Source organism: Rhinoraja longicauda, chromosome 28 (genome assembly GCF_053455715.1).
Source record: "Rhinoraja longicauda isolate Sanriku21f chromosome 28, sRhiLon1.1, whole genome shotgun sequence".
In the NCBI taxonomy this organism is placed as follows: domain Eukaryota; kingdom Metazoa; phylum Chordata; class Chondrichthyes; order Rajiformes; family Arhynchobatidae; genus Rhinoraja; species Rhinoraja longicauda.
In genome coordinates this window covers 19,074,860-19,087,727 of record NC_135980.1, presented here as the reverse complement: position 1 = coordinate 19,087,727, position 12,868 = coordinate 19,074,860, and the positions used below count along the sequence as shown (strand labels likewise).

At 47.2% G+C, this 12,868-nt stretch overlaps 1 protein-coding gene across 4 annotated transcripts in view; it reads left to right on the top strand.

The window, feature by feature from the left end:
* The window catches only part of zap70 (zeta chain of T cell receptor associated protein kinase 70), an 82,406-nt gene that overhangs the window by 54,675 nt on the left and 14,863 nt on the right, over positions 1 to 12,868 (top strand). For all 4 annotated transcript variants that reach the window (XM_078423527.1, XM_078423530.1, XM_078423529.1 and 1 more), the window contains 4 exons: positions 6,450 to 6,531; positions 7,723 to 7,754; positions 9,579 to 9,639; positions 10,338 to 10,509. In XM_078423527.1, coding sequence (XP_078279653.1) covers positions 6,450 to 6,531; positions 7,723 to 7,754; positions 9,579 to 9,639; positions 10,338 to 10,509 — 347 coding nt within the window. The remainder of the gene's footprint in view (positions 1 to 6,449; positions 6,532 to 7,722; positions 7,755 to 9,578; positions 9,640 to 10,337; positions 10,510 to 12,868) is intronic.

Genomic DNA, 12,868 nt, shown 5'->3' with positions numbered 1-12,868 from the left:
ACATTAAGGTGTGAGTGAAAATTTGATGATAAACAAAGATAGGGAAATTGTGTAGAGAGATAGAGGCTTCAAATGAATAGCGATAGTCTGAGGCGACTATCCCCAGGCGACCCCCAGTATTCCCCACATCAGTCCTCATGCCCCCCTCTGCCCTGCTAACCCCCCACCACCCCCCCACCATACATCCCCTCCCCCTCCACCTGCCCTCCTGCCTCCATCCGACCCCAACCCCCACCATTGCCGGGTGTTCACCATCCCCCCTGACCTCCCCCTTTCAGACACCGAACGGTCGGTCCTCAGCAGAGGCCTTACCTTTGTTCCCCTCCGCCCCCACATCAACGAGTTCCGCGTCCGCCATGACGTGGAGCTCTTCTTCCGCCGCCTCCGCCTCCGAGCCTTTTACCATGGTAAGGAGTCCCAATCCCCCAATGATGACCCCTTCTCCCGTCTCCAATGGACCCCCTCCTCTTGGACCCCCCCGTGTGGCCAACTACCCTCACTAGAACTTTTTATCTCAAACTGCCGGCGTGACATCAGCCGCCTCAAATTCTCCACTCCCCTGACTAACTCCAACCTCTCCCCTCCTGAACGTGCAGCCCTCCACTCACTCCGCAACAACCCGGACTTAATCATTAAACCCGCTGACAAGGGAGGGGCTGTGGTAGTCTGGCGTGCTGACCTCTACCGGACCAAGGCCAGACGACAACTATCAGACACCTTTTCCTACCTATCCCTGGACCATGACCCCACTGATAAACACCACACCTTTATCAGCAGCACCATCACTGACCTCATCATCTCCGGCGATCTACCCCCAGTGCCTCCAATCTCATAGTTCCCCAGCCCCGCACGGCCCGATTCTACCTCCTACCCAAAATCCACAAACATAACTGTCCCGGCAGACCCATTGTCTCTGCCTGCTCATGCCCCACCGAACTTATCTCTACCTACCTCGACTCCATCCTATCCCCCCTGGTTAAATCCCTCCCCACCTACGTCCAAGACACCTCACACGCTCTCCATCACCTGGATAACTTCCGGTTCCCAGGCCCCCACTCCCTCATCTTCACCATGGATGTCCAGTCACTCTACACTTCCATCCCCCACAAGGATGGTCTCGAAGCCCACCGTTTCTTCCTCGACTGTAGAACCAGCCAATCCCCATCGACCAAGTCAAGTCAAGTCAAGTCAAATTTATTTGTCACATACACATACACGATGTGCAGTGAAATGAAAGTGGCAATGCCTGCGGGTTGTGCACAAAAAGAATTACAGTTACAGCATATAAATAAAGTTAATAAGTTACTATTATTGTCGACAAAAATTTAGTCTCTGGGGTTATAAAAGTTGACAGTCCTGATGGCCTGTGGGAAGAAGCTCCGTCTCATCCTCTCCGTTTTCACAGCGTGACAGCGGAGGCGTTTGCCTGATCATAGCATCTGGAACAGTCCGTTACTGGGGTGGCAGGGGTCCCTCATGATCTTGCTTGCTCTGGATCTGCACCTCCTGATGTATAGGTCCTGCAGGGGGACGAGTGTAGTTCCCATGGTGCGTTCTGCCGAACGCACTACTCTCTGCAGGGCTATCCTGTCCTGGGCAGAGCTGTTCCCAAACCAGACTGTAATGTTGCCGGACAGGATGCTCTCTACAGCCCCAGAGTAGAAGCAATGAAGGATCCTCTGAGACACTCTGAATTTCCTCAGTTGTCTAAGGTGGTAAAGGCGCTGCTTAGCCTTACCCACCAGTGCGGCAATGTGCGTTGCCCACGTCAGATCCTCTGCGATGCGGACTCCCAAGTATTTGAAACTGCTCACCCTATCCACAATAGACCCATTTATCTCCAGAGGCGTGTACGTCCTTGGATGTTTAGCCCTTCTGAAGTCCACAATCAGCTCCTTTGTTTTAGTGACATTCAAGAGGAGGCTATTGTCCTGACACCAGAGTGCCAGATCAGCCACCTCCTCCCGGTAGGCCTTCTCATCGTTGTTGGAGATCCGGCCCACCACCACAGTGTCATCAGCAAACTTGATGATGGAGTTTGAGCTGAACCTGGCCCCAGTCATGTGTGTACAGGGAGTACAGTAGGGGGCTAAGGACGCAGCCCTGGGGGGATCCTATGTTCAGGGTGAGGGAGCTAGATGTGTGTTCCCCCATCCTGACCACTTGGGGCCTGGCAGTGAGAAAGTCCAGGACCCAGGCACACAGAGGGGTGCTAAGCCCCAGTTCCAGCAGCTTCTCAACCAGTCTGCTGGGGACTATTGTGTTGAATGCTGAACTAAAGTCAATGAACAGCATCCTCACATAGCCCCGCTGGCTGTCCAGATGAGAGAGAGCGGTGTGTAGAACCTGGGAGACCGCATCATCTGTGGACCTGTTCGGACGGTATGCGAACTGTAGTGGGTCCATGTTGCGAGGAAGGAGGGCGCAGATGTGCTTCTTGACTAGCCTCTCAAAGCATTTCATGACAACCGAGGTGAGGGCCACCGGTCGGTAGTCATTTAAACACGCTGGAGAAGCATTCTTTGGCACCGGTACAATGATGGATCTTTTGAAGCATGCAGGGACCACGGACTTTGCCAAGGAGAGGTTGAATATTGTGGTGAGCACTGGAGCAAGCTGAGTAGCACAAGACTTTAGTACTCGCCCAGATATACCATCTGGGCCTCCAGCTTTCCTCGTGTTCACACGTGTCAGAGCCCACCTCACCTCATGCTCGGACACCGAGAATGTGTGCACATCCCCGGCGGTGGATCCCCCTCCAGCCTCGCTAGCCAGCGCCCCTTCGGTGCTGTTTTTAGACGGCGAGCTGGTGGTGTTACCCGTCTCAAACCGTGCGTAAAAAGAGTTCAGGTCATCAGCTAAGGAGGAGCCGGCACTTCCGGTTGAGGGGGTGCTGGACCTGTAGCTAGTTATAGTCCGTAGCCCCTGCCAAAGGCGCCTGGTGTCCTGCTGCTCCATCTGTGACTCCATCTTGTCCCGGTACCTCTTTTTTGCGTCCTTCACTGCCCTTCGCAGTCGGTATGACTCTCCCTTGTAGTCGTCCATGTTGCCGGATGCCAGGCCGGAGTTGTAAGCAGCGGTGCGAGCATTCAAGGCCACGCGAATAGACCTGTCCACCCAGGGTTTTTGGTTAGGGAAGATACTGACCCTTACCGTGGGGATGATGGTATCGGCTATTGTGGCAATGAAGTCCGTAACCGCTTCCGCAAACTCATTTACGTCTCTGGAACTTTCTTGGAACATGTTCCAGTCGACTTCGCTCAGTGCATCCTGCAGCATGGCCTCTGAATGGTCAGCCCACCGCTTTACGTCCCTCGTCACTGTCGCTTCCCGTACTATCCGTTGTTTGTACTCCGGCAGCAGGAAAATGGCAGCATGGTCAGATTTCCCAAAAGGAGGGAGAGAAATGGCCTTGTAGCCTTTCCTGAACGGCGTGTAGCAGTGGTCCAAAGTTCTTTCCCCCCTGGTGACACACGTGATGTGTTGGTAGAAGTTGGGCATGACCTTTTTGAGATTTCCCCTATTGAAGTCTCCAGCCACCAGCACAGCCGCATCGTGTAAGGTGGACAGTGCCACGTCGGTGTCCGCATGCGGTGGGATATAGACGGCTGTGATGATCACCGAGCTGAACTCCTGGGGTAGGTAGAATGGTCGGCATTAGATAGTTAGATGTTCCAGGTCCGGCGAGCAGGAACGAGAAAGCGTCTTAATATTCCCAGGATTACACCAGTTATTATTGGTCAAGAAGCAGACTCCTCCGCCCTTGGATTTCCCGGATTCTTCCGTTCTGTCCGCCCGGAAAACAGTGAAGGACTCGGATGGGCAGATCACCTGGTCAGGCACCAGCGGGGTCAGCCATGTTTCGGTCAGACAAAGGATGTTACAGTTCTTTATGTCCCTCTGGAATCTGATCCTTGCCCTCAGGTCATCCAGCTTGTTCTCCAGGGACTGGACATTGGCCAGAAGTATGCTGGGCAGAGGTGGACGTAAGGCTTGGGTTCTCAGCCTGTTCCGAATCCCCCCTCGCTTCCCTCGGTGTTTTTTCCGACTTTCCCACTGACCTGCGCTCCCACTGCTGCTGCCGCGGTGCGCTCCTTTGATGATCTCTATCGGTATATCGGTGAGTAGTTTTCTGTTTAATAGTGCTCCAGTAGCACTCGAGTTTAATTTTACGAGCGTTTCCCGGTCGTACATTGGTTAATGCTAAGTGCTAGCACACGCTAGAGCACTTAGGGATAATTTTAAAGTAAACATACCAGTTTAAAACGCACAGTTCCCGCAGAGCTACCACGACAGCGACTGGACTGGACTGGACCGCGCCATCGCGCCAGCGAGACCAACACTCTCCTCCGCCTAGCAGAGCTGGTTCTTGCCCTCAACAACTTCTCCTTTGACTCCTCCCACTTCCTCCAAACCAGAGGCGTAGCTATGGGCACTCGCATGGGCCCTAGCTACGCCTACCTCTTTGTCGGGTACGTCGAACAATCCCTGTTCCAGACGTACACTGGCCCCATCCCCGAACTCTACCTCCGCTACATCGACGACTGCATTGGTGCTACCTCTTGCACCCATGCAGAACTCACTGCCTTCATACACTTCACCTCCAATTTCCATCCTGCCCTTAAATATACCTGGACTATCTCTGACATCTCCCTCCCGTTTCTGGACCTCACCATCTCCATCACAGGAGACAGACTAGTGACGGACATTTACTACAAACCCACCAACTCGCACAGCTATCTGGACTACACTTCTTCCCACCCGGTCCCCTGCAAAAAGTCTATCCCCTACTCCCAATTCCTCCGTCTACGCCGCATCTGCGCCCGGGATGAGGTGTTTCACACTAGGGCTTCCGAGATGTCCTCGTTCTTCAGAAAACGGGGCTTCCCCTCCTCCATTATAGATGAGGCTCTCACTAGGGTCTCTTCTACATCCTGCAGCTCCGCTCTTGCTCCCCCTCCCCCCACTCGCAACAAGGACAGAATCCCCCTCATTCTCACCTTCCACCCCACCAGCCAGCGGATCCAACATATCATCCACCAACATTTCCGTCACCTACAACGGGACCCCACCACTGGCCATATCTTCCCATCCCCTCCCCTCTCTGCGTTCCGCAGAGACCGTTCCCTCCATAACTTCCTGGTCCACTCGTCCCTTCCTACCCAAACCACCCCAACCCCGGGCACTTTCCCCTGTAACCGCACGAGATGCAACACCTGTCCCTTTACCTCCCCCCTCAACTCCATCCAAGGACCCAAACAGTCTTTCCAGGTGAGACAAAGGTTCACCTGCACCTCCTCCAACCTCATCTATTGCATCCGCTGCTCTAGATGTCAACTTATTTACATCGGCGAAACCAAGCGCAGGCTCGGCGATCGCTTCGCTGAACACCTGCGCTCGGTCCGCATTAACAAAACTGATCTCCCGGTGGCCGAGCACTTTAACTCCCCCTCCCATTCCCAGTCTGACCTTTCTGTCATGGGCCTCCTCCAGTGCCATAGTGAGGCCCGCCGGAAATTGGAGGAGCAGCACCTTATATTTCGCCTGGGCAGTTTGCAGCCCGGTGGTATGAACGTCGACTTCTCCAACTTCAGATAGCTCCTCTGTCCCTCCCTTCCCCTCCTCCTTCCCAGATCTCCCTCTATCTTCCTGTCTCCACCTATATCCTTCCTTTGTCCCGCCCCCCTGACATCAGTCTGAAGAAGGGTCTCGACCCGAAACGTCACCCATTCCTTCTCTCCCGAGATGCTGCCTGACCTGCAGAGTTACTCCAGCATTTTGTGAATAAAGAGATAGTCTGAGTGTGTTGCCAAAGATCTGGCAAATGAAGGATAATGTAGAAAAATGGGAAATTCACAATTTTTCCATGAATATTTAAAAAGAAGGATTTTGTTTAAATGGTGAGAAATCCCAAAATTCTGAGCTGTAGAGGGATTCTGGTGCAGGATTTACAAAAGACCAGAAAGCAGATATATCAAGCAATAAGGAAAGCCAACAGAATGATGTTACTTATTACAAGGGAAAATGAATTCAGAAATCGGGATGTTATACTTCAATTATATTGGACATTGGTGATACCACATCTTGAACACTGTATACTACTTTGGGTTCCTGATTTAAGGATGGATGTTAATGCATTGGAAACAATTCAGAGATATTACTGGACGAATACCTGAAGTAATACTTTGCATTGAGTCTTGTTTCTCTTGTGCCCATGACAATTGGAAAAGCTCTGCTTTTCTCTAACTTTTCAACCAGTTCCATCCTTTCATCCTTTTATTAGTTTCTATCATGTCATCCTGCCATTGTCAGTCAGATAAACATAAAGTTAATTTACAAAAATATTCAAACTTCCAAGTTAAATGTTAAAGACCTGAATTATGCACTGAATCAGATTTACTTCCATGTGCTTTTTTAATACCACACCGAAATATTGTTTCCTTTTAAAGCTGGTTGAATATCTAAAGCTTAAGTCTGATGGAGTGATGACTGTACTACGTGAAGCTTGCAGTAACCCTAACCAACCTGCTGGTAAGCATCAACATTGATCAATGGAGTTAGACTGTTCTATTCAAGTAGTTGCAGTTCACCTACTATGATTAATTCTGTCTCTCTTCTATCAATAACCATTCACATGACACAATTGGCTGCTGTATATTAAACAAGTTTAAAAAAACATTTTAGAGGTGTCTGTACACAATGGTAGGGGAGGGGGGGAGGGGAGGGGAGGAGGAGGGAGCAGCACGAGTGTATATAAAGGAGAGTACATGCGTCTGTGGTGTGTCTGTGAGTGTGCAAGAATGCGTGAGGAAATATATTATTACTATATTATTACATCGCTAACATGCATTCTGGTAATTCAACAGAAAACTAACAATCATAAACGTGTCTTTGGAGTTCTGTTACACCTTTAGTTTCTATAACAGTGAAATTAGTAACTGACTTGGTACTAGGCCTTATTCTTTCCAATTTGAATCAGAAGCAATGGGGCAACAATCTCAGTTATTTATTTGTGAACTGGGCGAATTGTATTTAGAAGAATGAAGTAAGACTTATTTACACCTTGCAATTCAGCCTCTGAGGGGAAGAAGCCATGCATTTTTTTTCACAGGTAATGCGCAGAAAGAGCCAGAACGAGCAGTTTAGAAAATATTAACATTGGCAATTATGGGATTAGACTGAGGGTAAGACTGAGTGGCCGGGGCAAGTCTGAGATGCCAGTGTCGCTTCCTGCTCACAGACAACATGGGTCAGCGCCCAGACATAGAGGCAAAGCATGAGCTGCCAGGATAACCCAGTGATCACCAGCATCATCTCTTCAAGCCCAAAGCTGAGCTGCCAGGAGAAGCCTAAGACCAACAACGCCCTCTCTCGAGGCAAGGGTGAACTGCAGGCAGAAGCCTGAGATCGCCACACCTCCTTGAGACCGGGACTGAGCTGCATAGGACATGCCTGAGATTGCCAGCGCCACCGCACATGTGCCCTGACGATGAGGGACAGCGCCCTTGTGTGGTCCTGGACTTTATTGTCACTGTAAATAAAACATATTACATGAGTTCGCCCTGCTGTGAGTGCCAGTGTGATCACTGCTGAACATGCATTAATTGAATTTTGGAATGTGAAGGTCTACAAAAGAACATTAATAAAAATGTGTATAATCGAAGTCTAATTGATTTCAAAAGAGAATACAATGTATTAATTTTAATTCATTTTGCTTCACAGATCCAGTAAAACCTCCATCACTTCCTAAGAATGTAAGTATCGTTTTTTAATGATAGTTACATGTACAAATTGTCTGCTTATGATAACGTAACTGATTACATCTGTACAGCCTATCTGAAAGAACTCTCCGTTTGGGTATATTGCCTAAATTTTCAATATTTCTTTTGTAATATTTATCAACTTGTTGGAGACACAAGAGGCTGCAGATACTGGAATATGGGGCAAAATGTAAACTCAGTAGGTCAAGCAGCATCTGTAGAGGCAAAGGTATAGTCAACATTTCAGATCGAGACACCACATCAGGAGAGTTCCATGGAGAGTTCATGGCCTTCATTCAGAAACCTTTCCTTTCAGCAAATGCTGCCTGACTTGGTACATATTTACAATATCTTCTGTTGCTGTTTCAGATTTCCTGCATTCACAGAGTTTGCTTTTTGATTTTGTTTCGGGTGTTGATGAGAAAAAAGAGCCAGTGACTTACTCCACTTCCACTTGTCCACAAACATCTTATGGATTTTGTTATTACAGAGTAATGTCATTGCAATGTACTCTCAGCAGCATTTGAAACCCATCTGAACGTGGCCAAGATTTATATTCCACTTGAATTGAGCAGACTGAATTCAAGATTCAAGATTCAAGATATCTTTATTTGTCATCCAAAAAACAAGTTTTTTGGACGAAATTTCGTCACCCACAGTCCAACAATAAGAGCAATAAAATAAGCAAATTACACAACCCCAACCAACACAAAACCCCCCAAAAAGAAACATCCATCACAGTGAGTCTCCTCCAGTCCCCTCCTCACTGTGATGGAAGGCCAGAATGTCTTTTTCTCTTCCCCTGCCGTCTTCTCCTACGGTCAGGCTGTTGTCGTTGCCATGTTCCAGGCTGCGCCGGACGGTGAAATGTCCGCAACGGGCCGACCCAAGCCCCGCTGCAAGTCGGGGCGGTCGGGGCTCCCGACATTGAAGCCCCCGCCGAGCAGAGAAAATTCCGTGGCCTATTTCAGGCCGCGCCAGACGGTGTAATGTCCGCGGCGGGCCGACCCAAGCCCCGCGATCCGGGGCGGGCGAACACGCTGCCGCTGCCGGAGCTCCCGATGTCGGCATCCACGCGGCCCGAGCCTAAGGCGAGTCGCAGCCGCTCCCGCAGCCTCCGAGAACGGCCGGCTCCGCTGATGGTGAGTCCGGTCCGCGGGCTCTGCGAACCAGAGCCCTGGAGGCCGCCAGCTCCAGGAGTTGGGCCGATGGTAGGCCGCAGCAGGAACGGAGACACGGCCCAGAACACAAAGGTCGGGTCTCCGTTCGGAAGGGACAAATATACAATTTTACAGTTCCCCCCCTCCCCCCCACATACACACACAGTACACAACCACAAAAACACCACATCACAACTACAATTAAGACAACAAAAACAACAAAAACACAAAGACAAATGGACTGCAGGTAAGCCGCAGCTGCTAGGGCAGCGCCGCCATCAATGCATGTTAGGTATCTCAGGTTTCTGCATATTGTGCTAAATAGAATATTGAATAGTCCCAAATCTAGTTCAGAATGTGAAACAGAAAAAGGGCAAGTCGGACAGGGATAAAGAGAGACGGAAAAAGTAAGATAATTTTAAATGTATTTAGGTTTCTTAAATATTTTAACTTCACCGGCAGTAATAAAAATCTGAAGGAACGAAAGCCCATACCGTTGCATTAATTTTCAGTGCCCTTTAAGGATGTATGAGTATTTGGGATTTATCACACCATTACAAATTTACCTACATTAGAACTAAATATTGTTAATGTTGAACTTCATATTTACTCGTTTCCATGTTTGAGAATGTTGATAATATTGATGTTTAACTTTCAGAGACTTGGTGCTGCCAGTCTTACCTGCAATCTTGATGGATATACACCGGATCCAATTCAAGGTGAGCAATTAGTCTTCTCTTCTTAGCCAGTTCCTCAGGATTGAGGATGCTTCCACTCTGGTTCGGTGATTAATGACGGCAATTTGGGAACTGCAGTCTCAACCACTTGTGAAGTGGTCCATTACTGCTTTTGCATGCTTGTAGTAACATAGTGATGAACACGAAAGGCTGCAAAAATAGACAAAGACAGTTGGCATGTCATTGTGTAGAAGTTTTGCTTGTGGTCATAACCTGAGAGAGCTTAGAAGATTGGCAGCTATATTCTAGTTGAAATTGGCATCTGTAGGTTTTTGGTAGTTAGTGACTCAATCCACACTTTGTAATCATTATAGAGCAAATTAAAGGGAAAATGGTGAAGCAAGGTTGGATATATTTCATGACATTTTTATTTTTATGCCAGCTCTTTCATTCTCTCTCCTGAAGGTGTTGATTCTTTCTTCATCTGTTTGGCTCATATATTGCAGAAGTTCAGCATCACACCCAAATTCATTTGTCGCTCAGCAACCTGTAAGACTGCTATGTGTGACAGGAAGGTGTTGCATTTTGTATGAGCCAACACCAGCAGACCCAATGTTGGACATTTTGATGATGGTTGGATGAGTTAAATATAGCGTTTTGAGTTCAAAATAGATTCAGAGTAAGGAGTTTCAAATGTGAAATAAACTCAAATGTTTAATCTACAAATTCTTTCTGGACAGGCCGCCGGACGCTTCCTATGGATACAGAATCATATGTCAGCCCTTACAGTGATCCTGAAGAATTAAAAGGCAAGAAGTTGTACCTGAAGCGAGAATGCCTGATGATTGATGAAGTGGAGCTGGGATCTGGCAACTTTGGCTGTGTTAAAAAAGGGGTATATAAGATGAGGAAGTAAGTAGCTTGTCTGTAAAATTAACAAATCTCAGGGTTCATTGATCAAACCAGTCAACAATGGTCATTCAATCTGCCACGGGACACATAACAGACAAAGAAATGAGTAAGAAAATAATATATCAAAATGATGAAAGACTATCAAATAACCCAACCTAGCAAGAATGATGTAAGTAAATAATAATTGAAATGTAAGAAATTCAATCAAAACCAAATTATATATATTTTGGGGCATATTTTCCTGCCTGTGGCCAGGGCTTCTGTCATTCCAAAGGAAGTCAACATCAGAATAACACAAACCCATTTGGTCTAGGACAAGTGATAAATTACATTGGATCTTTATTCTCCATCGCTGGGTTCGATGAAGTTCTGGTCAGACATGATATGAAGAAATAGTTGAAAGCTCTAGATACAGCAATACAGATTAACATCGTGGAAAGATGATCATATGTACCTTTCAGTAAAAGTACGGTATCTCTCGATTAGTATGGGTGTCAGAGGTTACGGGGAGAAGGCAGGAGAATATGGTTGAGAGGGAAAGATAGATCGACCATGATTGAATGGCAGAGTAGACTTACTTACCAGAGAGCAATTCTGCTCTTACAACTTATGAACTTATCTCAAATCTAGATAATCACTGCACTACAGTCCACTCGGTCTCAGTAAACTGATGGAAGGTGCTGTTCACAGTGCTATTGTGGTATTTGTCAAATAACCTGCCCACCGATGCCTAGTTGGGTTTCACCTAGACTGCTCAGTTCCACACCACATTCAAAGTCTTGATCCAAACTTAGATCAAAGAGCTTATTCTGAAGGTGAGGTGAGAGTGACTGCCCTGATCATTTAACTGAGTGTGGCATCGAGCCCTGGTGAAATTGGCTATTAGATGGGCAGCAAAAGGAAACACTCCAGAGATTGGCATGATATCTCCACCAAAGAAAGTGTATTGTGACTGCTGGAGGTCAATGATCCCAACCCCAGGTGGTACAGCAGGGGTTCCTGGAGCAGAGTCTTCATTCAAACCATCCTCAGCTGCTTTATCAATGACCTTCCTTCCATCATAAGGTCAGATGTTTTCTGATACGTGCTCAATGGTCATTTCTATTCATTACCCATCAGCAATTGTAACGGGCCATGAGCAACAAGATTAAGCAAAATGTGGGCTGATAAACGGGAAGTAACATTTGTGCCACAGAAATGACAGGCATCGAACATTTCCAATGAGAGAGAGTCTAACCATTTACTCTTGACATTAACTGGCATTACCATTGCCAAGTCTGCTGCCATCAATGTCCTGGGAGTCACCATTTTCCAAAATTGGGAATGAATAATAAATATGGTCTTGTCAGCCACACACAGATCCTCAAAATGCTTGATTACAAATAAAGAGTGTAGAATTGTGAGCTTCATTCATTTCAGTTGGAAATTCTTAGCCTGTGAAAGGAAGTTATTTTAACATTAATTTAAATAATTTTAATCACTTCTATATCTTTGTATGCATTGTCATAAAGGTTAAAATGATTAAGAATAACTTCATTAGTTTTTAAATGTCTGACTAAAAGAGATAAATATATGAAACTGGTGCAGGGAGCAGGGTTTCAAGTTTCTGGATCATTGGGACCTCTTCTGGGGGAAGTATGACCTGTACAAAAAGGACGGGTTGCATCTGAACCCGAGGGGAACCAATATCCTGGCGGGGAGATTTGTTAAAATAACTGCGGAGACTTTAAACTAGTACGGTTGGGGGGAGGGACTCAAACACAGATAGCTAATAGGCAGTGTGTGAGGCAGGAGGCAGAAAAGGGAAACACTCAGACCCAATATGTAGGAGAGAAAGAAGGGAAAAGAAATAAACTGAGAATAAGAAATGATGGGTCCCTTAAATGTGTATATTTTAATGCTAGGAGCATTGTAAGAAAGGTGGATGAGCTTAGAGCCTGGATTGACATCTGGAAGTATGATGTTGTGGCGATCAGTGAAACATGGTTGCAGGAGGCTTGCGATTGGCAATTAAATATTCCAGGATTTCATTGTTTCAGATGTGATAGAATCGGAGGGGCAAGAGGTGGGGGTGTTGCATTGCTTGTCAGGGAGGATATCACAGCAGTGCTTTGGCAGGACAGACTAGAAGGCTCGATTAAGGAGGCTGTTTGGGTGGAACTCAGAAATGAGAAAGGTTTAGCAACACTTAGAGGGGTGTATTATAGACCGCCAAATAGGGAACGAGAATTGGAAGAGCAAATATGTAAAGAGATAGCAGATATTAGTAGTAAGCACAGAGTGGTGATTGTGGGTGATTTCAATTTCTGTATATAGACTGGGAATCACATTCTGTTAAAGGGCTGGATGGTTTGGAGTT